We start from the raw sequence: 26,457 nt of genomic DNA on the forward strand, positions 1-26,457 counted from the left end.
GCTGCACAGGCCAGGCAGGCAGTGCTCCCACCTCACCGAGCGAGCCAAGCCGTCGGTAACGGAGAAGATGGCAGAGAGGCAACAACAGAAACACGAAGGCAGGGTAAAGATCGGCCATTACATCCTTGGCGACACGCTCGGAGTGGGGACATTCGGCAAAGTGAAGAGTTAAGTCCTGTTTCTGTGTCATGCCAGGCTTCATGTGTACGTTTGTGCCTTCAGTTGGAGTAGTTAATGTCAAGTAGTCGCTGTGCCCCACTCCCCTCCCATCCCTTTAACGCTTCGTGTTCAACTTGCTGGTGGTCAGTGAAGCAGTTGGCGTAGTTGAGCGGTTTAACCACGGCAACAGACTGGATTTTAAACGTACTGTAGTCTGAGAATCCGACCGCTTCAAAGTCAAATTCTTTCACCGAAGCCCCCTTCAGTAGCTGCTGTTATCAGCTATGGCAGGTGATAAAACCTGGATGCACAGAGATGCACAGTCACACTCGCATTATTATGGCATAACGTTAAGTAATAAGGACTGTGCGGTGGTGGCTGTCCTTTGCCCTGTCTGGCGACAAAGGACGTCTGAAGCTCACCGTTTGACCCACCGTGGGAACCTAACGATGAACTGACATTAATGTTTGCAAGCTAGTCCGATGTGTTATTCTCTGCTAGCCGGTGGTAGCTTGTTAAGTGCTTGTCAAGTCGGGCAAACCCTAGACAATCTTAAAGCTTCAAAAGGATGCATATAACAGATTATTATTAGGGTTGCCTTCGCTAGTTCTCTGACACTCAGCATGACCTTGTGAGCTTTAACTCCATGCTCACCCCGCCTGTTTCTTATGTGTGCTGCTAAAACATTTGAAACCATGGCTATTTCTGAACATCATTATTAAGGAAAATGATTTCGCTCACACTCCCAAACCACTAGGAGAAAATCTGTGTAAAGTCATGTGTGAATGAATAAAAAATGACTGTGTGTGTATATGTAATGCTTGCTCGTTTCAGGTTACTGCTTGTGTGTTAGTTGTGGAGCAGTTCATGCCCCAGTTCGTATCTGACTCTGAGTTTCGTGTGCAGTGTTTGGCAGCTGCAATAACAGCTTGGTTTCAGAGCCTCCAGCAGGCAGATAGCTCCAACTCTATAAACAAACGCATGGAAAGAAAATAGGGGTTACAAAAGAGAGCAAAAGCTCAATATAACAAACACAGTTCATTCACTACGTTGTGCAAGCTTCCTACGCAACAGGACTCCAAATCAAAGTGTAACCCTTTTAATCCACACCAAGCTGCTTATGTAGTAGGTTATGTGATTTATTTATTTTTTATAATTTTTTTTAGCCTCTGTGGTCTGTCTCTTTCATGTCTGCATTCTGTTGTTTTTAGTTGGCGAGCATCAGTTGACAGGCCATAAAGTGGCTGTGAAGATCCTGAACAGACAGAAGATCCGTAGTCTCGATGTTGTGGGGAAGATCAAACGAGAGATCCAGAATCTTAAGCTGTTCAGACACCCACACATCATCAAGCTGTAAGTACAGAAAGACGACACATCCGTCTGTCAGATTTAAGACTCTCAGTGAAGACTGACAAGCTTTGCAGAAAGATAACTGGGCTCTCTTTTATTATTGCTTGTTGTAACATGGGTTCTTTGCTGTGTGTTGTGGCATGCTTTGCTTGTTCACATGTGTTTTCTAGAGCTGTACTCTACTGAGCATGTCCACAAGGCTCACAGGAGGTAAAACACACAAACATACCAGTGCACGCACACAAGCTTGGAGCTAGATAAAGATATGTGCTCTGGCTAGGACAAATCTCCAGTTAAGATGCTGGATATTGTTGTAATGAAGGAGCATGTTTAAATCCCTCTCTCCTCATGGATCTTTCTGTGACTTTGTTGTCCTTCTTTCTCTTTCCTTCTATCTCCCTGGCCTCTTTCACCTTGTTAGTCCATGTCTGTCCGTCCCTCTCAACATTGTTTGTGATATTTTTAGTCTAGGGTTAGGGTTAGTCCACTGTAAAACTCTAAGCAATGGCAGATATGCGAGTTGTCAGGTCATAAGCTGGAGTGCTGTGGAAGTCAGTGTCAGAGACATATACAATAATAAACACATACACACTGTGTACACTTCTTGTACAGACGTGGAAGCAGTTTAACATACCGACCATGACTATAAAAGCTGCCACACTCTCAACTGTTAGAAGAAAAAAGTTATTTGTCTTAATGTTTCTCCTTCCATAGTCCCTGTGGTGTTCGGCTTCACCCAGCTTGACAGTATTGAAATAGATTGTGATAAAGTTTATATTCTACCACCGGCAACCATTCATGAAATTGTGCCTGCAATTTAACATACCTGACCTTTATGAAAGCAACCCAATATCACAGCCATGCTGTGCCTTTGTTTCTGTGTGCTAATACTGTGTATTGTTTATGTAGACGATATAGGTTTAGACATTCGGGTTCACTCATCTGTGTCCTTGTTTTGAAAGAAAAGCACATTTGTTCTTATTTCCAGTAAATTAATCAGAAATGTCATGAATGACAAATATGACTGACTGATGATTTTTAATAGCAACAATGAGTCCTGTGTCCTGTTGCACAAGTTACAGAAATGATCATGAGAAGAAACCTCTCCAAATATGATAGCACATCTGATAACTGCTGTGTTGATTAAAGAAACAATTCATTTGGTTAGCTGAGTTACTGGAACATCAACTCTTGCCTGCTCGATTACAGACTTAAAAGTGACTTTTATTTTGAAGGTCATCTTAATAGGGAAATGAATGCTATTCTTTGTGGGAAATTGCGAAAACTGAAGATACCATAGGAAGGTGTGTCCTACCCCCTACATAAAACCACAAAAACTTGAACCTGAATAGAAAGAGGAATGAGAGGCCTGCAAAACAGAGCAAGGAAACAAATGCATCAGATACTATATTTTGAGAAACAGACACCTCATGGGTCCTAAACTGGCAGCTTCACTAATTGGTAACCACAAAATACTATTTCTGGGATCAGCAGTGAAGAAGCAGCTCCCGGAGACCTCCCTTGTAGGCAGAGTTGCAAAAAAAAAGCCATATATCCTTCTGCTAATGTCTTTTGCCCATCATAATCTTTTCCTGATATACTCAAAAAACTGGACAGAGCTGGCTGAGGTGGCTTTTCTCTCTATACGCCTCTCAAGCAATTCAATTAAAAACATGTAATTTCTAATTAACGATTCCGTTACTGACTATGTCAGGTACAAGAGTTTAAAATTATTTTAATGTTATTTTGATTAAAATTTAATCTACCTAAAAAAGGGACATGTCTAAGTGATCACACTTTTAATTTTTGAGAATAAAAGGTGAAAATAGAAGATAAAAGGTGAAATCAACTAATAAATGTATTAAAAGTTCATTGTAATACAACATTTTTTTGTTGTTGTTGTTGTTGTTGTCAGGTACCAGGTCATAAGCACACCGACAGATTTTTTCATGGTCATGGAGTATGTGTCGGGAGGCGAACTGTTTGATTACATCTGCAAGAATGGACGGGTAAGATGACATTCTTTTATTATCTTGCTGGTAGATTTCAGCCTGGCTGAGTACAGTGGTCAATGAATCATCAGAAATTCTTTTATTATCCAGTGGCATGGTTAGCTGACTAAACAGAAGCCTGACTGGTTAAACAGTTCTGACAGTTTAAAAGCAATTGTTGCATATATTTGATAAACATATCAAGCAAAAATCTGATGATGGTTTGTTTCCTGGGGTTGTGCAGTAATCCAAGTAGACTTGCTGTTAAAAATAGCTGAGTGTATTTATACTTAACTTTGTGTTGACTGTATTTTTTCACATTATTTAAATCCACATCATTCACATTATATATATTATAAACTATATGGTCTTGCTTTAGCTTTAAATATAAGCTTCTTACTACTGTCATTTTGAGTAGGTATCTATATTTTAATTAACTTATAATGTACATTTAAACTATGTTCCTAAACATGTGCACTGTTTTCAAGTGCGACTTACAACGTCTCTCCTTGTTTTGTCATGTATACATTACATCGTATTACATTGTAATAATAATAATAATAAACTTTCAAAAACTTAGATGAAGTCAATTTATGTGAAAGTAATTCCTATGAGCCAAAGTTTCATGCTTTAGATTTGTCTAAACATTTAATTTCAGGTAGTTTTTTCTGCCCTTAGCTCTGTGTGGTGTCGATGAAAGCAGATATCTCTAGAGTACAAAGCTCTACCTGTGAGCATAATAAACATTTCTTAGATTTTCTATTCACGAGGGGCAACCAATCAGAAGAAAGTTGGTTTAAAATGAGGGTAAAGATGGCTAAAATGGCTTGTTTCAGACATCATATTAACTGATAGGTTCCACAGGCCTAGTATGACATAAATAAGGTTTATTTTAAACTGTGAGTCACGAAAAGCTGCCCCAGTAAAGTCTAGTAAAGCCATTCATAGTTTTCTATTGATGTTTATAAACGCCACCCTTTGAAATTTAAGTAGCGTGACTCTTAATAGACTGCATGGTTATGCATTAGTCCCACACAGCGCCTACACACAGCTTTGCAGAACGTTGCATGTCTTACCTGTTTATGTCGCCAGGGTCAGAAAAATCCAGAATGTGCACTACTTCTACTCTTGTACATGTTTGTGCTATTGTTGGTCCTTTAGTCCTGCTTCTGCCAAGGAGAGCGAAGTCACTCATTATAGTGAAGTGAAACTAGTGTTAAAAGCAATGAAACTGTCCACTCTCTTTGCTTTTGTTGCTGTTTTTTTTTTAAATCTTTTGATCTTTTTTGTGCTTCTCTCTCTCTTCATGAACTCTGTTGTCACTACCTTTTGTATTAAAGCCCATTTTCAACTAGTCCGTAGGCAGCATTCTACAGTTTAGAAAACCAGACTATTTAAAATTACTAGCTTTTTACATTTGGCATCCACAAAGCTAGCTATTCCCTCAGGTCATTAAGGGCACTTAAAAGAGATAAATGGGCTAATGATTATTGATCTTAAATTAATTACATGCGTAGAAAACACAGTCTGAAATGTTTTCCATTTCTAATAAATCAGTAAATGAATGTTTTCCATAATAACTCTAAATGTTAGTGCTTTTTTTGCACTCAACAAAATCTGCTAGAAATGTTTTTAAAGTTGGGTTCTGTTGCAACTGACCCAGTTGCATACTTGTAGATCAGAGGGAGCATCATCACTCAGATCAGTCAAATCCATTCATTTTGTGTCTTTCAGGTGGAGGACACTGAAGCACGCCGCCTTTTCCAGCAGATTATCTCAGCTGTAGACTACTGTCACCGGCACATGGTGGTCCACAGAGACCTCAAACCTGAGAATGTCCTATTGGATGCCAATAAGAATGCCAAGATAGCAGACTTTGGTAAGAAAACAGTTATAGCTAGAGGGGGAGACATAAAAACAAGCTCGACAATAGAATTTTTTGTAAATTCATGATAAGAGGACACATAAAATACTGAGGTTTGTTTAGGATGACTGAGTAAAATTACATAGTTTAAATAAAGCCAAGTGACAGCTGTTTATGATTCAACACATGCAGTAACTTTGTTAACTTGAAGAAAAATGTGAAATCTAATTGTGCACCTTTTAGCTTTATTAAATGATAAGGAATATTTCAGTTGAGAATGCCTCTTATCAGTTAAGGCCTTAATGTTTGCAATTTAAGTTAAAATTCCTGATGTAATATGACCATGAAAAAGAGAAATATTTTCAAAAACACACAAGGGCCCTTATGCGCAGCAGGGCGTGTGGGGTGGAGAGACATCCCTTAGCAACGGCAAGGTTTCATATCAAGTCTGGCAGGAAGCCTTGAGGCCCAGTGTCATCTGATAGGGAAGGAATCAAGGGGGGGTGTGGCAGTGGAGTACAGCAGGAGAAGTGTTTTGGCTGAGAGCAAAAAATACTGGCAAGCAGAGCAAGGGAGTGTTAAGGGACCAGGGATAAAAAATAAAGGGAAGGTCAGCACAACACAAAGTGTCTGACGTTTAATGTTTGGCAGAGGCCCTGGTAGGCAGAGAGAGGCTCATCCAATTAAACGAGCTTTGTGTTTAGAGCTTAGTGTCTTGGAGAGTAAAGAAGGATAAAGGTCTCAGTAGTGTCCGCAGTGTATAACTCCCTGTTGGTCTATGTTCAAATTTAACCTGCAGACAGGTGACAGATTAGGGGAAAAACCTGAACCCTTGACCCGTACAAGGAGGGGTTCTGGAGATCTGTTGTGTTGTTGGGATCTTTTTGCTGGCAGGGTTTGACTAGCCCTTCTGTTCCTTTAGAGGAAAGGGTCACTAGAAATCAATGCAGTGTTCTGAGCGATCACCTTATTACGTCATCCTGGGATGAAACATTTCTATCCTGACTCCTAGAGTGGTCGCTTTAAGGATTACAGTACCCTGTTTATAGGCCATTAGTGGTCACTGACTGGATTCATGAGGATGGAAAATATAGTCATATACTGTGCTGTTTTGGGTCTTTCTGTGTGAAGTTTTGCCTCCAGAGACATGATTGTCGGTTAATTTGTGATTCTAAATTGGCCATAGGGGTGAGTATGACTAGTCTTTCTTGTTGTGCCAGCTCTGTGCTGGACTGGCACTCTGTCACAGACATGACAGATGACACGACAGATGAACAGTGATAGGTTTCACTCCCTTGAAACCCTAAGTTGAATGGAAAGAAGAAAATGTATCTGTCCATTATTAGAAATTAAGAAAATTGATAGAATGATATAGGTTCACTGCTCTCCAGCCCCCATCTCCAGCAAATTATGAAATATCTTTTGAGGGTACTTGAACACCTTAAAAGAGTTCTAAAGCTGAAGCTGTTCTGGTGGCAGCTGGTCGCTCATCTCCATACTAAGATGCTTTGTTGTTGTTATGCTTGTTACTGTAAGAATAAAGACAGAGAGATATTAATGTTCTCTTGCCATTTAATTGGGATTGTCCGACAGGACTGTCAAACATGATGTCAGATGGAGAATTCCTACGAACTAGCTGTGGCTCACCCAACTATGCAGCTCCAGAGGTCATCTCAGGAAGGTTTGTGCGTCTGTTTTTTGTGTGTGATCATACAACCAACTATTTTTTTAACTGCCTCATGGGATAAGTCATAAATAAACATAAATACCTAATTGTATTTATGTTTAACCATTAACCTATAAATCACTGTGGAAAAAAAGCGTTTCTGGTGGTTAAGCACCTGGCTTTTTTTTTTTTTTTTTAAGTGTCACATCCTTTCATCTCTCTGTTAGACTCTATGCAGGCCCAGAAGTTGACATCTGGAGCTGTGGTGTGATTCTGTATGCCCTTCTGTGTGGCACCCTGCCCTTTGATGATGAGCATGTCCCCACACTGTTTAAGAAGATCAGAGGAGGTGTCTTTTACATCCCAGAGTACCTGACCCGCTCTGTGGCCTCGTTGCTGATGCTCATGCTGCAGGTGGATCCTTTGAAGAGAGCCACCATCAAAGACATCAGGTACTGACCCCACTGTCTTGAATCCAGAGGCCTCCTTTAGCTATATTGTTAACACTTTTTTATTAATATTATACTGTATGCTTCTCTTCATATATCATTTTTTTCTTTAAAAAAAAAAGAGTTCTTTAACTAATGTTGCCACAAAAGAAAATGCAAAATGTAGCTTTATAACTCAAGTTATAGCTTTATTTTCTTTCCTCAATATGTCAAATATTTAGTTGCCTGTCCACTCTTTTATAACTGTTAGCTCTGTAATGTGGCACAGGATTATTTTATTACAGACTCCTCTGTTTGATAATCCAGCTTGAAGCAAGCTAAAAGTCATACCTTGCGTGTCTGATAATGTCAGTATTGAGTTTGGGATGAAGCGTTTGAGTTGATCAATGTTTTTTGATAGGGAACATGAATGGTTTAAGCAGGACCTACCAGGCTACCTTTTCCCAGAGGATCCGTCATATGATGCGACTGTTCTGGATGAAGAGGCTGTCAGGGAAGTGTGCGAAAAGTTTGAATGCACTGAATCTGAGGTTGTGACCAGCCTGTACAGTGGAGACCCACAGGTGCTCATTGTCTTTGTTCTAGTACATGTTTTCTATGTTTGATAAACTTAACCTGATATATTATGAAAGCTGTAAACAAAGTTTGTAGGTTTCAGTAGTATAATGGTCTGTTGGGAGTGAATTATCTCCTTAGTCTTCACTTTATTTTTCATCATCCTTCTGTTTGCGCAGGATCAGTTATCTGTAGCCTATCACCTCATCATAGATAACAGGCGCATCATGACCCAGGCCAGCGAATTCTATTTGGCGTCCAGTCCTCCACAGGGCTCCTTTATAGAGGAGGGAATGCCGTTGCCCCCTGGAGTTAAACCTCACCCAGAGAGGATGCCTCCGCTCTTGGCTGACAGCCCAAAGTCGCGTTGTCCTCTAGATGCTCTCAACACCACTCGGCCTAAACCGCTGGCAGTGAAGAAGGCTAAGTGGCACCTGGGTATCAGGAGTCAGAGCAGACCCTATGATATCATGGCTGAGGTGTACAGAGCTATGAAGCAGCTAAACTTTGACTGGAAGGTGCTTATACATACCCTTATAAAGCACATCACTGCAAAGAATCCCACACAAACAAGAGTCTCTGTTTTGGCTGTTTTTTTAAAATATTTATTTATATATTTATTGACTTACTTTTTTGCGTGTGTGTGTGTGTCAGGTGGTGAACCCATACCATTTGCGAGTTCGAAGGAAGAATCCAGTGACAGGCAACTTGGTGAAAATGAGCCTGCAGCTCTATCAAGTGGACAACAGATCCTACCTCCTTGACTTCAAGAGCATTGATGGTTAGTAACACATTAAACGGGTTTCACAATCTAGTCATAATCAATACATAACTAATTTAAAACCAAAATAAAATAAACATTTTCCAAATCATAAAACATGCATGGCCTTTGTGCAGGTGTAAAGCCGCTGATGTAAGACCGGAGTTTGTTTGTCCTTAATTTTGTCATTCTAAAGTTGAGCTGAAATGATTAAAGGTGTGAACTGCACTTCACAAGGTTGTCTAAGAAAATTGCAGCTGTAGTCACAAAACATAAAAAAAGAAAAAAGTTGTTTTATGAAAAAGCTCCTTTTTCATGTTAAAGTGTTGAGAGTGGGTTCAGCAATCCTACAGCCTGAGGAAAGAAACAGTTTTGAAGTGTGTTGGTACTAATGTATTACTTGCAAGATGTCTTTTAGTATCCTTTCTGCGTAGACACCTCACCTCACCGGTACCTTTGATGCTCAGTAGATGGGTGTCTGTGATCTATTATTTACATTTAGACCATTTAAATCATCCACTGCAGAGATTTCTGGTCTTGGATTGTGCATATAATATTAACTCTTTTTGTCAATAATGAGATTAAATCTTCTTCTGAGGATACGTAACTATATTTAAAATTCTTTAACAGATTTAATATCATGTCATTTGAAGCCTAAAATATTTTAAAAGGGTATAAGAAACTTCTTACATCCAATAGATGACATTATTATTTAGATAACAGATATATATTTTTATGGTTATGCAAATTAGGTGAATGAGTCATCTTGTACTTGCTTTAGCACAGAATTGCACTTCAGCCAGAGAGGACCACTACTTATTAAAAAATGCATTGACATCGTTTTTAAGACAGCACCATCATAATTGCATTTTCATGTATCATTAGCTTTCTGTCTTTTGTTTTAAATGACCTTTTTTAGCATTTAGCACTGGTTCGAAATAGCTGGTCAGATTTGTATACTGTCTCTTCTCACAAAGTTTAATAAAACAAAAGTTAACGTAGTAGTTACTTTATGAATGACTACTAAAATTTCCTGTTGCTGTGCTTCTAGATGACATCATCGAGGCAGTGGGCTTTAAATCGGGCTCATCCACTCCTCAGAGGTCAGGTTCCACAGCCGGTCTCCACAGGCCCAGACTGAGCATTGACTCGGCAACCCCAGCGATTGATCTGCCCCAGCTCAGCTCCTCTCTCCCGGGATCCCTGTCTGGTAGCTCCCATCTGCTCACCCCACGTCAGGGATCACACACCATGGACTTCTTTGAAATGTGTGCCAGTCTGATCACTACACTAGCACGCTGAGTCCTGCTGACTTGCTTAGGTCACTGTAACCTGGATGTCAGTGGGGTTTTTAAGCTAATCACAGATCGAGGATGTAGGGAGTGTAGATGTTTGGAGTGACTTCTTCTTTCTGTCTCTTCTCCATCTGTTCTGTTTTACTGGATTGGGGGAAGCGATTGGAAATGTAAATGGCAAGGCAGGTGTGGCATTCGCCTCGGATGAAGAGAGAGAGAATGAGGGGGTAAAATAGTGGGGGTTATTATTTCTTGTTTTGACAGTCATTGGGTCAAAGTCTTGATGTCTTACACATCAGGCTGCAGCTGAGGGGAATCTATGAACTAGTGGAGGCCTGTAAAGTGAGAAGCGAGTGGTCAGAGTTCAGCAAAGGTCAAGCTCACTGTCACTTCTCCCACAAACATCTTCAGCTGATTGTCAGTTGCTGAATTTCCTTCACCCACTGTACCACCGATCAAAGGTCAGTTTTGCATCTTGTCTTAAATCTTCACTGAGGCAAAGTTGTTAAACTCGACATTAAATCGTGTCAGAGAGAGGATCGCAAAATGTAAAATTCTATTTAAGATTTTTTATTTATATTGTTTATGAGGAAGATTTTGTTATCCTTGTATTATATTTATATTACAATCATTATGTAGCTGAAAAGTTTGACAGAGAAATACCAAATAAAATACTTTATACATCTTTAAGATTTATATTTTAGCGGTCAGACCCATATTTATTTTTAAGAGTTTTTTTTAGGCATTATAGTTTTTTTATTTAATTACTACTTCAACATAGTTTTACTTGATTTTGAATTGATTGTAGATGAGTAGCGAACCTCATTGAGACTGCGGGATAGTAGAATGATGCTCTGCATGACGCCGAGTATGTGTTGCATTGGTGTTGAAGACAGATGCAGACCATCTTACAAGAGTTTGGGGGTTTTTTCGGGGGGATATCCAGATATATTTCAAAACATTCAATCACCCTGCTATTTAAAGCAGTGTTTTATATGCAACACACCCAACAGATCCCTTTATATGCAAGTCCCTAATGAAGACACTTAGACACTTGCTTAGTTATCATAGGGGTGTTCAGTTCAGTCGCATATGTAGTAAGCTGAATAAAGACAGGCATTATAGCTGGTTTTAGGTAAAAACTAACATTTTGTTTTATTATTATATTATTAAGCTTTTAAATTTGGCAGATACCCCTTAGAAATTGAGACAGATGCTTAATTTGAGATCTTAAAACTATTTTTATTGGCTGGTGTGGCCAGTTTTTTTTTTTCTAACTTGTTAAAATACTTAAGTAAGCCATTGAATTTCAAAACAGAATGACACTGAGGAGGGCAAAAAATAGATGTGAGATGGTGTGTATCTGTTGCACAAGTGTATAAGCCACATGAACTTTTCTACAGTTGCCTTAAACAATGCAACGCATTAATTGGTATGGAGTGTGTGTTTGTGAGCTCAGATAAGTATGGTACTTGTTGTGTATTTTCACTGACTTAACACTGGTGTGCTGAAAGGCTCTTCAGTATAATTGTGATGTCTGGGATCTCAGAGAGGTGACAGAATCAGAAAAGTGAGTGGCGAGAGACAAACCATGACGGTTCGGTGTGGTGCAGCTGTCTGAGCTGTTATCTGTTTCAATTAGCCATTGCTGTCTGTTCAGTCTGCACTGTAAAACTCATTTGCTGTGGCCGACAGTTTGCACACTTACTGTTTACTGCACCGCAAACTTTACTGTAACTGTTGTTGCTGGTTGCTATTGATGCACGCCACCGTTCTGTAATGTCCTGTCAAATTTCCATAGTGATGTTGTGTATTGCTATAGTCAGGCATAACATTATATCAAAATCATTTATGACTGAATGTAAATTGAATGCTGGTGCTGCTGATATAAATCCTTTTCTCTTTCTCTCACTATGTTCTTCTGGTTTTAAACCTGCTGTTTTGAAGGGGGGATACTGGACTGTTGCCTTTCTACTGTTTGCAGTAAGACGTAGAAGTCAGTGGCACTGAGGCAGTTACTGTTCTGCAGAGTGGCGTCACAGAGATTTACAAAAGTGTAAATACAGCACTTAGAAATATACACTGATATGAATATGTGCAGTAAAAAAACGAAATAACTGAAACGACAGAAGATGAATAAAGGTGCCACTGGGAAAAATATTAAATCTGCAGAAATCTATCAAAATAAAGTGATGGAACTTCTTCTCCAGCACGTCAACCCTGTGAGATGAGCACAGACAAATGCACAATTTTTCTATGTCCTAAAAAGTGCTGCCTTTTGGTTTCACATTGGATTCAAACACCACGCTTTCCCAGATCAGTGTCAGGTCGCTTTTCTCACCTGGTTCTACTTGGTAGTAGACCTAGGTCTGGTTGAACCAGTGAAAGCCACTTTCTGCTACCCTGAAACCCTTTATTTACATGTTCTGTGTATTTGTTCTGTCTGTAAGCTCATACACTGCTCATTGTTCTTTGTCAGGGAGAAATTGTGTTCCCTGCTCCAATATGCTGCTGCATATACACCTTTGTAAACACTAGTCCACAGTCTTTGTCAGCCATCTATTTTACACTATTGCTGTGTCTTAAATTACTTCTCTATTGTGAGCATCTTCAGTCACATCAATATAATATATGGGCCTTTATGCTTTAATTCCGGGTACTGATGCTCCTAAAAAACACTTGCAAAAATATGTATGATTGAAGTCCACTATCCAGCAGAAGTCATGGATGAGATTTAAAAATTCCTCTGACATAACCAGTGTTTACTGTCAGGTGTAGTCTACCATCACAACTGTATGCAAATACCAGTGGCATGATAGTCATGTAAGCTAATTTGTGTTTAGTGCCAGAAGAAATGCTAAAGGGCCTAATTAAATACAAATTTCACATGTTGTACCAAAGTGAGTATTTTCTGTAGTGGGGTTCTTATGATCAGTGTAACCCTAAATACCACCGTGTGTGTGTGTGTGTGTGTGTGTGTGTGTGTGTGTGTGTGTGTGTGTGTGTGTGTGTGTGTGTGTGTGTGTGTGTGTGTGTGTGTTTGTTAGGTATGTGGGTGCACGCTGGTTGTTGTGATTGCCTGTATGCGTGCGTGTTTAAACTGTCTCTATATGTCTTTCTGTCTGATTGAGGTTTGGATTTCTCTTGTTATGCACTGCATGATATTGCTGTATTGATTTGCACTTTAATGAATATTTATTGGAAAAAAAAATAAACATAGAAAAAAAAATTCCGTCTTAACGTGCTTTGTCAGTTTAGACATTTCATAGAGTCACACAAACTCACACCCACTACAAATGCCGGTTGCAAATGACCTCAAGTAATCATCACATTATTTTGTTTATCTATAATACTTATTCATCTGTTTATAGGGAAGTGTTAGTGTCAGAGGCAGGTAAAAGCTCTAAAAAGTAAAGAAAATTCAGTTGATGGATATCCCTCTAGAAGTTGCAGCTATGATCAATACAGAGCAAATACTATAATTTATACTTATTATATTACACAGCATGCTGGTTATTTGGGTCCAATGAAAAAGAAGTCAAACTCAAAGGTCATATGTATTGTAGCATGAGTAGTTACATAGTCCCTTCCACATACCACAATTGACACTGAAAAAAATCATGAGTGTACAAATTACAAATTAGCAAAAGCTTATGTGCAAAAAATACAAACAACGTTTTTAAATGGCCCGGAGTACTGTAGATAAACATAGACCAGGAATATTACTGGTATTAGCTCACATTACTTGCTGCTCACAGCTGGTTAATTGTTTCTAATGGATGCATCTTAAAAAACAAAATAAATGAAGCTCTTTCCAGTATTTCTTAGCTACAAACACTTCCATCTGATAAGAAAAACCGCTGTTTCCATTCCGTTGTTCTTTCCCTTATTTCCTCAACTTTAAATATATTTTCCATTCTGGTTTTTGCAATGAAAGCAGTTCATTGTCCCTACGAGAGTTTCCAGGATCACATTGTCCACAAATACTGTGTGTGTCTGTGCAAAGCAGTTCACCGTGATCACTTAAAGCAAGCAGATCAACTGTCCCATGCTGGTTCCACATTGCAGCATTTGAAAGAACAGAAGAAAGATTTCCGTTTGCCTAGATGATATAATTCTCATTGTTGTTAAATGTAATTCTACTCCACGAATGCAGTCATTGGATAAATTAGATCATAGTCCAGCAGGTAATGCTGCAGACAAATGCAGTTCCACCTGGGGGAGTTTCTGTTCAGCTGTTAAGACAGAAAAACATCATGTCATCATGGCATGTGCACAGTGATGGACAGTGAAGAGTCCGGGTGATTCATCCTTGCCTTGTTGTATGATGGCCACTTTACCTTCACTCCACTCCATCGGCATACATGACAGGAGGAGGTAAAATGAGTGTATCAGGAACAAAATCTGTATCTTCTGCTGACACAGCCTCAGGCCTATAGAAAAAAAAACATGAAAACAACTCAGTCTTTCGTCTATCACCTTATATTCTTCACCCAGTAACTCATTCTTCCCTCGAAGGGAGGGAGTATGTCATCGGTTTTATTTCAATCAGCTCGAGATGATTTTATTTTGGTGAAAATCTGGTCAAGGTCAAGGTCACACCAAATGTAAAAAGCAGTAAAAGCTTTATATTACCCATGGAAATATTGGGTATATTGAGTATATGCAATATACTAGGCTTTGGGGGAAATGAGTACCCAGGTTGGCCTTGACCTTTACTGTTTGCAAAGGTGACCTTGAAAGAAATTGGAAGAAACCATATCGAGTAATATGTCATATGAAACTGCATGGAGAGAGCTGTACAACAAACTTTTTATTTTTTCAATACGACACCCTACGACATCACAATGACGCCATAATAGACTGACAACATTATATTGTAATAAAAGCAGGCTGATGTCAGCAGGTTATGATAAGCATCATAAAACATTACCGTTTTAGCCATTATAGGGAGCTGGGGGGGAGTTGCGCTCTCTAAGTGCTCTTGTTATGTAAATGCTGTCTGTTGCACTAAGTACAGAGGAGGGACCTACTTGGGGAGAATCAACAACTCATTGTTCTGCCAGGAGTCAACCTGGCTTAACTTCCTGGTGAAGTTAAGGTGGAGTTAAAAACTCATCTGACTTTCTCTCAGAGATTAAAAAAAAAAAATACATTTACTCTTTTCATGCTTATCAACCTGTTCCAGGCAAAAAGGAAGGAAACCTGTCCGTCTACAGGTCGGACAGCATGTTTGACATTTTTCTGTGTGTGCGTTATTCTTTCTGTACTTACGTGTGATTTGCTTCTTGTGTCACATTCACAGAACCTGCAGTGTAACCTGAAGATGTATTGATATTGCAATTTAAAAATCAGTTTATAAAGACTTTATGATAATACTTTATAAATGTTTTTAAAAAAATAAAAATAAAAATCACACATTAGGTGCTTCTTCCAGCACAAGTGTATTGCCTGAAAGTGCATCAGCATTAGGGTTTGAAAAAGTAGTTTATCAAACACATTAGTGACTTTTTTAATGTGATTTTAAGGGCATTACTTACTCGTTACTGGTTCATTGGTGCTGTTAAAAAGAAGAAAAAACAAAAATTGAAAAGAAGCTCTGGATGTGTCTGTGCATGCATGCTCATGGATGGACAACATTGTTACATTTTTCTCCACCGTGCCTACCTTGCAGCTGGCTCCGCAGATTTTTGTGAATGGAAAAATGTCGACAACTTCTGAAGTGCTCTATTAGGACAAATAAAAAGGAATTGTATGAGTCTGCGCGTGTCTGTATGTGTTTCTGTAAGAATGAAACAGGTGAACTCACTGGTTGTGGGAGCTATCATGACCCATGTCACTGTGACTGTGCTGGTGGTTTACGCTAAGGTCTTTGTTTCCTAAAGAAGAAATCACACAAGCGACGGATAAATAACTGTATCCAAGTGAACATACAACAGTTACACCAAGGAAACAATTCCTAAGTTACCAGACCTAAGATTAGCCATTACATATTTCACTAGCAGCTTCCTGTTTAAGCACCTGCTTGTCTAATGAGTCACATTGCAGGGAATTAACGTTTAAAGAATGCCGTAATGAAAAGTCCATTGTTCATTAAAGAAGTTTAGAAGGGTGCAGTTTTGTAATTTTGGTAGTTGTGAATAAATTATAATTGGATAGAAACTTGATACAACATCCAGAACATCAGTAAATTTAGTCCAGTGTAGAAGTTATGACATCCCCATTCACTGTTGAAGAGAAGATGAAAAAAGATGAACCTCAAGGACTTGTTTATAGACTCAGATTGAGTGTTTTTTGCCAGATTGGCATTTTTTATACTGAGGGCGCTCACACACTCGCAGTTGTGTTGCAACCTCACATAAGCCTGTCTGTGTTTCTCTGAAACAGCTGCTGCAAAATATCAAGTCTGTAGTATCTTTGTTTACTGTATCTGTTAACCCACATCAAGATAACAAATTGAGGAAATCAACATGACAAACACAAGTGTCCCATTTATTTTTGTTGTGTACTGAAAGGTGACTTTTAAGTGAGTTATTCACTAAGTGATTCATTATGCTTTGTTTCCAGTAAACAATTAAAGATCTTCCCAAACTTGTTTTTTCACAAGAGCTGACTGGGGAAGAACAGAGTTGGAAATGGTGCTGCCTAAGTTGGGATGTCTTACCCACATCTGGCATGGAGAATGTCCGGGTATGACCTCTGCAGGAAAAAAGAGCGCCAAAAAAACTGTTAATAGCAGATTGATCACCTTAACTCTTGTCCTCAATAGAAACAAGCAGTAAAAACCAAAAATAGAGCATAATTGAGCATTTACTCACAGTACAGCCTGTGTACTTGGAGAACCAGAGGGATGTTCATCATCATCACCACTCCACTCCTCACTGTCGTCTGTGACTGAACATGTCAACATCAAAAATATTAAACTGCTGTTGAATAATTTCACTGTATTTTGTTATCTTGGGTAAAAACGGGAAACACTTACAGCTTTCTCCTGGTAATTGATAATGGTTTGAGTCACTGGGGGAAATAACACTCATCTGTAAATAACTTTTTAACTTAAAGGTAATAACAGTAGTAGACGGTTACACATGATAGCTTGTTATTGTATGAAACTCTTACTGTGAAATCATGCGGGTACCGTCTGGTTCGATAAAGTTATTGTTTGACCTGGGAAGAGTTTTCCTTCCCAGCTCTAACATCTCCTTGATGTCCAGCTCCACATGATCAACTGCGACATACCCATCTAAAAACACATTCACATGGTCGTTATTCATTCATTTCAGATGTCATTTCAGATTATAGCACTTATGTTTCAAAAACAGGTTCTTGCATCCTTTTATCCTTTTAATCTTGATTGTTTATTTTTTTTAACTCACAGCTGTTGCTGCTGTCTCTGGCCAGCCACTTTCCTTTGGGGCAGTTTGCTGTTCGAATAATGCTGATTGTGTCTCCTGCTTTGACGGGGAGATCAGTCTTTCGTCCCTTTGCAGTTACAACTACTCTTGCCTGGTAAAGGGCATCCTCCTGTCCTGTGATCTAACAAACACAGTTACATGTTAACACTGAATATTCCTCCACTTGCACACAAATAACCTCAATAAACAATATTCATGTAGCACTTTTGAAAACAACACTACAAGAGGCTTTATACCACAAAACAAATACATGTGTTCATTAGCTGGATGGTGGGCTAATCGTGTAATTTATGCTATTAAAGAGCAGTCTCCTGACAAATAGTTTGTTGTTGTGCAGAAACACTGAGATGACTCCATCATTTGCCTGATGCATGCTGTTACTCTTCATTTTAACAGTCAATATTTACAGACCTATAGTAGACTTCTTAAGTGTCAGAGTGGGAGGAGCAGTTTATCTTTAACCTGCTGTTATGATCACAGTTCTTACTCTCGAGACATGATTTTGTTCCTGATAAGTAAGAAATGTGTATTTTTTACAAAGGCATCTTTCTCAAACCTGACAGGCTTGCATTCGCTGATCTGGAGGCATTTGAGTGACAAGACTGCCATCTAACTGCCCCATGGAGGCCCAATATAATTTGATCAAGGATTTTTGGAGAAAACTAGAAACAACCTTCTCTGTCTCACTCCTGTGATCACATTTTTGCAAAAGGAACACATACACACACACACACACACACACACACACACACACACACACACACACACACACACACACACACACACACACACACACACAAAATACAGATCTGTAGAGCAACGTCTTGTATGCTCACAGTTTTCAAACCACATCGGTACAAGATGTGGTTTTGTTTGTTTGTCAAAAAGTCTGCTGAGCAAGATTTTACACAGATCTCGCTGTCAGTTACACAGAAGCTCCTCCAACTTTAACTGCTGTTTTACTGACACAGGTGATGATTTACTTGAATTCCATCATCTGATTGGGGGTGGGGGGGTTGGGGGGGGGTGGGGTGTTGGTTTTTATTTTCTTCTAACTCCTCTCTTTCTCTTTCTCTCTCATTGATCGGAGGATATTTTTATGTCTTCTGCAAAGGCAACAACCCCATCACAATTTCTCCACAGTGCACAGTCTCGTTATGAAAGGATGATGATTTCATGATTGTCAATGAGCGGCATATTACTGATGATACAAGTACAATTAGAGGTAGACTGCCTTTTGCAGATAGGACCTGGACCTCACAAAGGTTTAAGGAGATTAAAAGATTTTATACTGTCCAACTATATGATGTTATATAATAAAACCCACGATGAAAAGGATACAACAATACTGTCTATATTAGGAAAAAGCACTGTTTCAAAAGGGACATAAGTCCAAGGGGGATATGGGTAAGATTTAAAATCAAAGTAGTTCCACTGAGAATTACATAGGAACACAATCTCAGCAAGGTAACCATTTCGCACTAATCACAAAAAAAGGTTTGACATATCAAACCATTTAGTTGCCAGATGTATGATATTTACCACAGCTGAGCTGTAAGACTGTCAAAGCATCAGCAGGAGAGGCACCAAGCTTTGAATTGATATGATTATTAAAACTGTCTGTGTTTTATCAATAGAGGAATAGAGCAAAGAAGCAGCACATGATGACATAATAAATGTTGACATGCTTCTTACATGTACAGTACTTACAGCGTGTGACAAATATGACATTAATCTTGTAATCCTGGGGTTTTACACTTAATGATATTAACTGGGCTGCTAGCATTTACTCCATTTTTTGTGTTTCTGGTAAAGCCAGCTGCCTGTTGTGTTAAAAAAAAAAGAAAACAGAGAGCTAAAGTAGACACAAAACCGCATTTATAGAGTTGTTGCATCTTTTTGGGTTCATCCCTATGTTAATTACTACAACACAGTTTCTGCTACAACACAAACATTAATCAGAACATGTTCAGAACAATAATATTGTAGAAGAATATGCAGAAATGAAGAATGGCCCATAGGTGTTCTGTCAGAAATATCACAGACAAAATAAATGTTTGCTCGTATTCTGTTTGTGCTTGCACATGTTGCTTACTTCAACTCTTCCACTGCCAGGAATGAATCCAGACAGGTTTGTATGCCCGAACATATACCCAACCCTCCCCCGATGTTTCTTAACCTTCCGTGTTCACTTACCTTGAATTTCTTCTTCATCTCGTTCTCCCTCTTTTCCCTCTCTTTCTGTTCTTTCTTTTCCCGTTCTTGTTTCTCCTTTAGCTCCTTCTTCTCCTTTTCTAGCCGCTGCTTTTCTTTCTTTTTCAGCTCCTTCTCATCAGGCCCCTCTGCAGCTGCTTTCTTTTCACTCCTGAGGAAGGCAGAATGAAGAGGATCATCCAGTTAGAATAGGACTACTGGTAAATAGCAGAGGAGATTATGAGCGAAAGAAAAGCAAATCACACTCTCATCACTAATTCCCTGGGGATAAGAGAAATTAAAAAATCTCTGGATAAAAAAAATTAGGCCTTACTTGCCAAACCTCCCCGTCTTGGTTTTTTCTTGAACCTATAAGTAAGAATAAAGAATGTGGATTAATTAACTTTGAATTAAAATTGCATAAAGGAAGCTTATCTTTTTGAATGAAGAAAAATAAAGTCTTGATTTTACACTGCAGCTTACCGTTACTGGCATTGACTCAACATATGGATCTGTGGTTTAAAAAGAAGGACACAGTTATGTACAATACCAAAGATGCAACCCTTCCAGGCAGTTTCTAATATTACTGTATTAATTTTAGCACAATTCCTATTTTTGATTTCCAGTCTGGTCTGTTAGAATTCATTCTCCTCTAGTATAAATAGTTTCTTACTCTTTGGCTCTTTGCGTTTCTTGACTTTAGTCTTGACTTTTTTCTTGTCACCATCAGGTGTGGCGATATACTCGTACACATTTTCTGTGTTCTGATAAACATCGTCTTCTGGTTGGGGCCTGCGTGGGACAAAAAGTTGAACAAACACTAATGAATACCAACTTGTCAGGGATTAAGAACCATTTTAATGAGAAATAAAATAGATTCAATTTGCATGTCTTACTCTGACGCCTGTTGTAAGTCCTGACCGAGCGCATGAGATGATTCTGGTAGCGGATTATTTTGGGATATGTCTCCATATGGTGTCTCTGTGTGGATCTCGGTTTGCGGAACAGTTATCCCATTACTGTGAACCTTTGGCGGGTCATAACCGTCTGGAACATCTGCACCTGGGTACATCTCATACTCCAACTCTGATCCCTGCAGCTCTGGAATAGGAACGCCTGAAGCCACATTGTCAACCTCTGGGACATCAGGGGTGTAGGTCTCTGTAAACTCAAGTGGAGCAGGGATATCTGCAGAAGAGGCATAAAGGATTATGACGCATTACAAGAACAGGCCACTGAAGTTTAGCTTTTCTCTAAATTGTGAGTCTAGCACTGGTGACCACACCATTATCTTCCACGACAGGTGGAGGAATGAATTCACTCAAGTTGGCAGAGTTAAGTATGGCAGGTTCCTCTACAGAAGAATTCAGAGGCCCATTATCTGAAATAGTCATCTTGGGTGGAGGCGGGGAAATCGTCAGCAGCTTTGGGACAGGGTCAGGTCCCTCAGTGATTTCTTGCAACAATGGAGAGGGCTGTCCTGGAAGGAATGACATTACATATGAACATATAACAGTTTAGAAGGTTATGACTAGATATGATTGCTAAAAGATTTTGAACTTTAATCTCATTTAAGTCAAAAAGAACCATTCAACATCAAAACTACATCTGAAAGTGAATTTTCCAACACAGAAATAGAGATAGGGCAAGAAAAGAATAAGAATTGCATATGTAAGGAAACAAAACCAGTCAAACCCACTGTGGAAGTTGTTCTTGTATAACTCTGTAGAGCAGAGCTAATGCATTTATAAGAAATGTGCAGTATAATTCACTTTTGCTACTTTAATTACAATACAAAACATATCTCTAGAAACTTGCCCGCTAGCTGCCTTTTGAAGCTGTACAAAACTGTTTGCTGTTGCAGAATAAAAGATTAGAAACCATGTCAAAGGTACTCATCTGTAATTTGTAACAGTAGACTTCATCATATTAAATGAGCTTGACATAAAAACCTGTATGCACAATTTCAAAAATGCAATGCAAATTAAACAGAGCAGCAGACTTCCTGCTCTTTCTGCACTGTGCTTAACAGACATTGAACTGTTTGTCACTGCACCTCTGACATAGCAAACATACCTCTGCAGCTCTGCCCTGCCTTCTGCTAAGTTGTTTCTGGCACAAAAGAAGAATGTCACCACCTGAGGCGACCCTGTGGCCAGGTATTTTCTGCAGCTGAAACCCTAAGCTATCAAATTATGTTTTGCAGGCCTACAGCACATACCTGATGATGATGAGATAAATTCTTCTCAACTTCTTTTGAGGTGAAGTAAATCCACGGAAAAGTAAGAGGTGGGGAAGAGAGGAGAGGGGAGGGGAGCTCTACTGTGGTTATGTTAATTGGACTTACGGTGGTCAATGCCATTATCTTGTGCTGGTTTTGATGGGAGGGCATTGCCTGTTCGATCTTCATAATCAATGGGTGGGAGTTCTGGGAGACTTTCAGTGGGGCTCTGACACTGGGAGGATTCCTCAGGTGGAGGGGTAACAGAATAGGAGTGGATGTCACTTATCAAGGGGCTAAAAGCAGGTAAGAAATTACATCTTGTTAGTGACTGAGCAGTAAACAGAGATGTTTCTTCATAACTACTGGAATGAAACTGTGTGTGTTCCTGCTGTTTGTGTTCTTTACCTGTTGGTCTTCTTGCGTGCATTCTGTAGAGCATTGAAAATCCTCTGGTCACCTGGAGGTGTTCTTTTTCCAGGACTCATATCCTCTGCCCTCTCCAGGGCAGAGAGTGCTGAGATTGGACGTTCTGGTTTGGGAGATGGTGGAACAGATGGAGGGTTCGTGGCTGGAGAAGATGGTTTTTCCACAGCAGGTATATAAATAGCATCTTTCCCAATCTCAGATGTAATCTCAGGCTCGGGGGGTGATGGAGATGGAGAAGAAACCAGGGAAGGAGAACCAGAGATGACACAGCTGGGTGGAAGAGGTAGAGAGACACTGGGTGGACTTGTAATACCTGCATCTTGGCTAGAAACAGGCAAAGTGGGATTTTCTATTTCAGGTGGGATTTCACTGTTCAAGCTTGGGGTTTCAGGTGGTGGACTCCCAGGTATGAGAGGAGGAGGTAGGTTGAAGGCAAGAGATTCAAGAGTAGTAGAGGTTGGGGTCATTTCTACATCAGCACTGTGATCTGGTAAGGTGGGGTTGTCTGGTAGGTGGGGCTCTGATGTTGAATTAGGTATTGTTTCCCCACCAGATTCAGAAGGCACTGGGATGAGTGGAGCTAGTCCAGCAATATCTGAGCTTGGGGTGTCCAGAATTGGATCAGCTGAGATCAACACTGAATCTCGTTTTGGCTTTTTGAAAAGACTGAAAGGCTTCTTTTTCTCTGTTGTGACTTTAGGTGGAGGTGCGGCTGGCACCAGCTCTGCAGTGCTCTCTTTCTGAGTTACAGGGACAACCAAAGGAAGCGTCTTGTCTTTGTTATTCACTTTCTTTTGATCCACGGAATCTTCAAGAAGATTCTCCCTGCTCCCTTTGAGTTTTTTGTGCTTGCCACCTTTCAGTTTCCCTTCACTTTTGTCTTTATTGTTGATGAGAGGTTTTTTGCTCTCTTTCGGATCATCTTTGAAGACCACTCTTGGGGCAAATAGTGTCTTTCTTTCCAAGTTCTCATTAATGGTGGTCAGCAGGGAGGGGCGTGCACCTGAAGGGAGGTAATGACTGGGGCTCTGGGGAGGAGAGACCACCTTTGGCTTCTCTGGGAGAACAGGTTTTATTTTGGGTTTCTTCAATATGAATTCTTCTTGTTGAAACTTGGCCCTTACGGCCTGAAAGTCCATCTGTTCCTCCTGATGAAAGTATCACACAGTACAATAGTCTCAATACAGGACCTAAATAAGGTAAAAATTTTTCCCTAACATATTTGGAATAAGAACAAAATCCCAAATCACTTATTATTAAGAGGAGTTTAGTTCTGGTCTTAATCCGGTAAGATAAATTATGTCATCATAGTAGTAACAACGTTACAGCGTTCAGAGCTAAAACAGTGATCGGTGTTTTCATGTATCTTGAATTTCCTTTTTTTTCTTTCTTTCCCACTGAAAAAAGAGGCATGCTTGACTTTTGGAAATCAATAGGATTCAAGACAATGCTCAACACGCACGACAAAGGATCGATAAAGTTGTACTTTTGGAGATCGATAAAGTTGTAAAATAAAACCTAAACTCTGTCTCACTTTATTTAATGTTGTTGTAAGCTTTGATAAAAAATTTTTCAAATGTCAGTTTACAGTATTGCCAGGATTTATGTCTGCTAACACAACTTTAAATATATCAACAGCATATTATCCAATCATCATAATGTTACGAGTGTCATGGGACATACCTGTTCCATTGCGCGTTTTAATATCCACAGAAACGACAAAAAACTCCTTTATGAAGAGAGATCGTTCTCTTATTCAGCTTCTCATCCTGTGTCCGTTGGAAAAAAAAAACAAAGAAATTAATTTAAAATAAAAAAGGAAGAAAGAAACTTTAAATACTGTATTCACTGTTCCAGGTTCCTGCGTGCTTCACCTCTGATCGAAACAAATCTGCGTCCCATGCGCACCCGAGATAGTTTCAGAGGAGGAGTGCGATTGAGTAAAAAAACAGTCGGGCTCGTCAAACTAGTCCTGCTGAGCATTTTACGCCACAGCACGATGACTGTCAACAGCTCTTGGATTTTTCTCCCTCTTCTTCAGGAATGTCGCCCGGCTGGCACGACGTGAGTCACTCTCATGAAACCAAGCTGATGGAGATTTTTTTGTGTTTATTTTCAAAGTGACTCATTTTTTTTAAGAATGCTAATCTCTCTTATAAGAACAGTGTATTTTGCTGTTATGAGAGGATGTGGTATAAAAGTTTAACCTTTGATTTATTAACTGTCGCCTAAACGAATTATTCAAATTAAACGTAGAGAAAATGAGATGACCGAAGAAATGTGTCATCATTCTAGGTTCGTTACAGAGCGTACAGAAGTATTAAATTACGCATTTATAATGTGACATAAATACATTCTGCAAGGTATTGTCTTTATTTGGCAGCTTTGTAACTGTAGCAGACTATAGTCTCTCATACGCTTAACTCACTACCAAGTTGTGTACACTCACCGGTCACTTCATTAGGTACACTTTACTCGTACAAGGGGGATCTCTTTTTTTGTCTTCAGATCGGCCTTAATTCTCACAGATTCAACATAAGTGCGGGAAACTTTCATCAGAGATTTTGGTCCTTACCAGCATGACCGCATCACACAGTTGCTCTATTGGACTGAGATGTGGTGACTGTGGAGGATATTTAAGAAACCACTTTGAGATGATTTGAGGTTCGTGACATGGTGCATTCCTAATGGGAGCAGCCATCAGAAGGTGGGCACACTGTGGTCATAAAGGGATGGACAACAACAGTACTCAGATTGTACTGTAGTTTTTAAACAATGCTGAGTTTGTACTAAAGAACCCAAAGTTTTTGAGATATCCAACACACCATTATACCAACACCACCCTGAACTGTTGTTGCAAGGCAGGAGAAATCTATTTTTGATGCTGTTTGTTGTTGCAGAAATCCAGACTCATCAGTCCAGGGAATGTTTTTCCAATCATCTATTGTCCAACTTTGGTGATGTAGCCTAAATTTCCTGTTCTTAGCTGACAGGAGTGGTGCCACTACTGCTGTAGTGTTTCAAGGTGCAGTGTGTTCAGAGATGCTCCTCTGCATACCCTGGTTGTAAAGGGAGTTATGTTCTTTTCCTTTTAGCTCAAAGCAGTCTGGCCATTCTCCTCTGATCAACAAGGCATTTCGCTTACTGGATATTTTCTCCTTTTTGGGCCATTGCTCTGTAAACCCCAGAGATTGTTGTGGGGGGTAAAATCCCTGTAGAGCAGCAGTTTGCCACGTTCACTTAAATCATCTTTCTTCCTTTGAGATGCTTTTTTTGAACTTCAGGTCATCTTGATCATGTCTATGTGTCTAAAAGGAGTCAGCTTATACAATGTCCCTGATTAGTTATGTGTGTTAACTATTAGTTGAACAGGTTTAATTAAAGAAGTGGCCAATGAGTGTAGATTTCAAGCTGTTTGGGGTACATAGCATGTCTTCGCTCAATCTAGTAGATAAATAATATTCTTCATTCTATAAATAACAGAATGAAGTCTTTATTTTGCAGCCTTGTCCTTTGAAATGTATTATAACTGGTGCATGTTTAAGGTGATCGTATTTGCATATTTAAATAAAACATTACAGAAAATTTGCATTACAGAAAAATTGAATGATTGTAGGTAATCTAGTAAACTAAAAACGATTTTTGTTTTTGCAATTTTACATTGGATACCTTTTAACGCCATTTCTTTTTTTTCAGGGAAAGATCTAAGTTTTACTCCCATCTGTATGTGGAAGGGTTTTACCGCATCCTTCATTCAAAAAACTTTGAGTATGTGATTCATGGGACATTCTATTCCTAGAAGCATGTTGAAAATCTTATCTTATCTGTTGACAAAATTTTCTCAAGTAAAACAAATGAGCTACTCAAAATCAGATCTGTAAAAACATTTCACACTGATATGCAAACTTTAAACTGGCTTCATCCAGTGTACAAATTTCAAAAGGCAAATTAGAACATATTTAGATAGCTGATACATTTCATAGTTAAAGATAAGGTTCATCATGTATAATAAAACGGTTGTCTTGATGGTGTTCAATTTTTTGTTTATTATTAACCTGTAGCATCTGCCTTTAAACATGTCTGCAACTTTTTGGTTTCTATGGAGAAGAC

At 39.3% G+C, this 26,457-nt stretch overlaps 1 protein-coding gene across 2 annotated transcripts; it reads left to right on the forward strand.

Annotated features, from left to right (window-relative positions):
* prkaa2 (protein kinase, AMP-activated, alpha 2 catalytic subunit) lies at nt 1–10,767 on the forward strand. Of its 2 annotated transcripts, none has more exons than XM_063465888.1 (10): nt 1–167; nt 1,371–1,512; nt 3,425–3,518; nt 5,235–5,379; nt 6,958–7,045; nt 7,258–7,482; nt 7,880–8,042; nt 8,214–8,552; nt 8,689–8,815; nt 9,846–10,767. In XM_063465888.1, the coding sequence occupies exons 1-10, from the start codon at nt 68–70 to the stop codon at nt 10,094–10,096; spliced, it is 1,674 nt and encodes a 557-aa protein (XP_063321958.1). In that variant the 5' UTR covers nt 1–67; the 3' UTR covers nt 10,097–10,767. The 2 variants fall into 2 exon arrangements, with proteins under 2 accessions (XP_063321958.1, XP_063321959.1); XM_063465889.1 differs by lacking the exon at nt 1–167 and adding an exon at nt 1,680–1,719 and having other exon boundaries at nt 1,405–1,512; nt 9,846–10,764.
* The last annotated feature ends 15,690 nt before the right edge of the window (nt 10,768–26,457 follow it).

Source organism: Pelmatolapia mariae, linkage group LG23 (assembly GCF_036321145.2).
Source record: "Pelmatolapia mariae isolate MD_Pm_ZW linkage group LG23, Pm_UMD_F_2, whole genome shotgun sequence".
In the NCBI taxonomy this organism is placed as follows: Eukaryota; Metazoa; Chordata; class Actinopteri; order Cichliformes; family Cichlidae; genus Pelmatolapia; species Pelmatolapia mariae.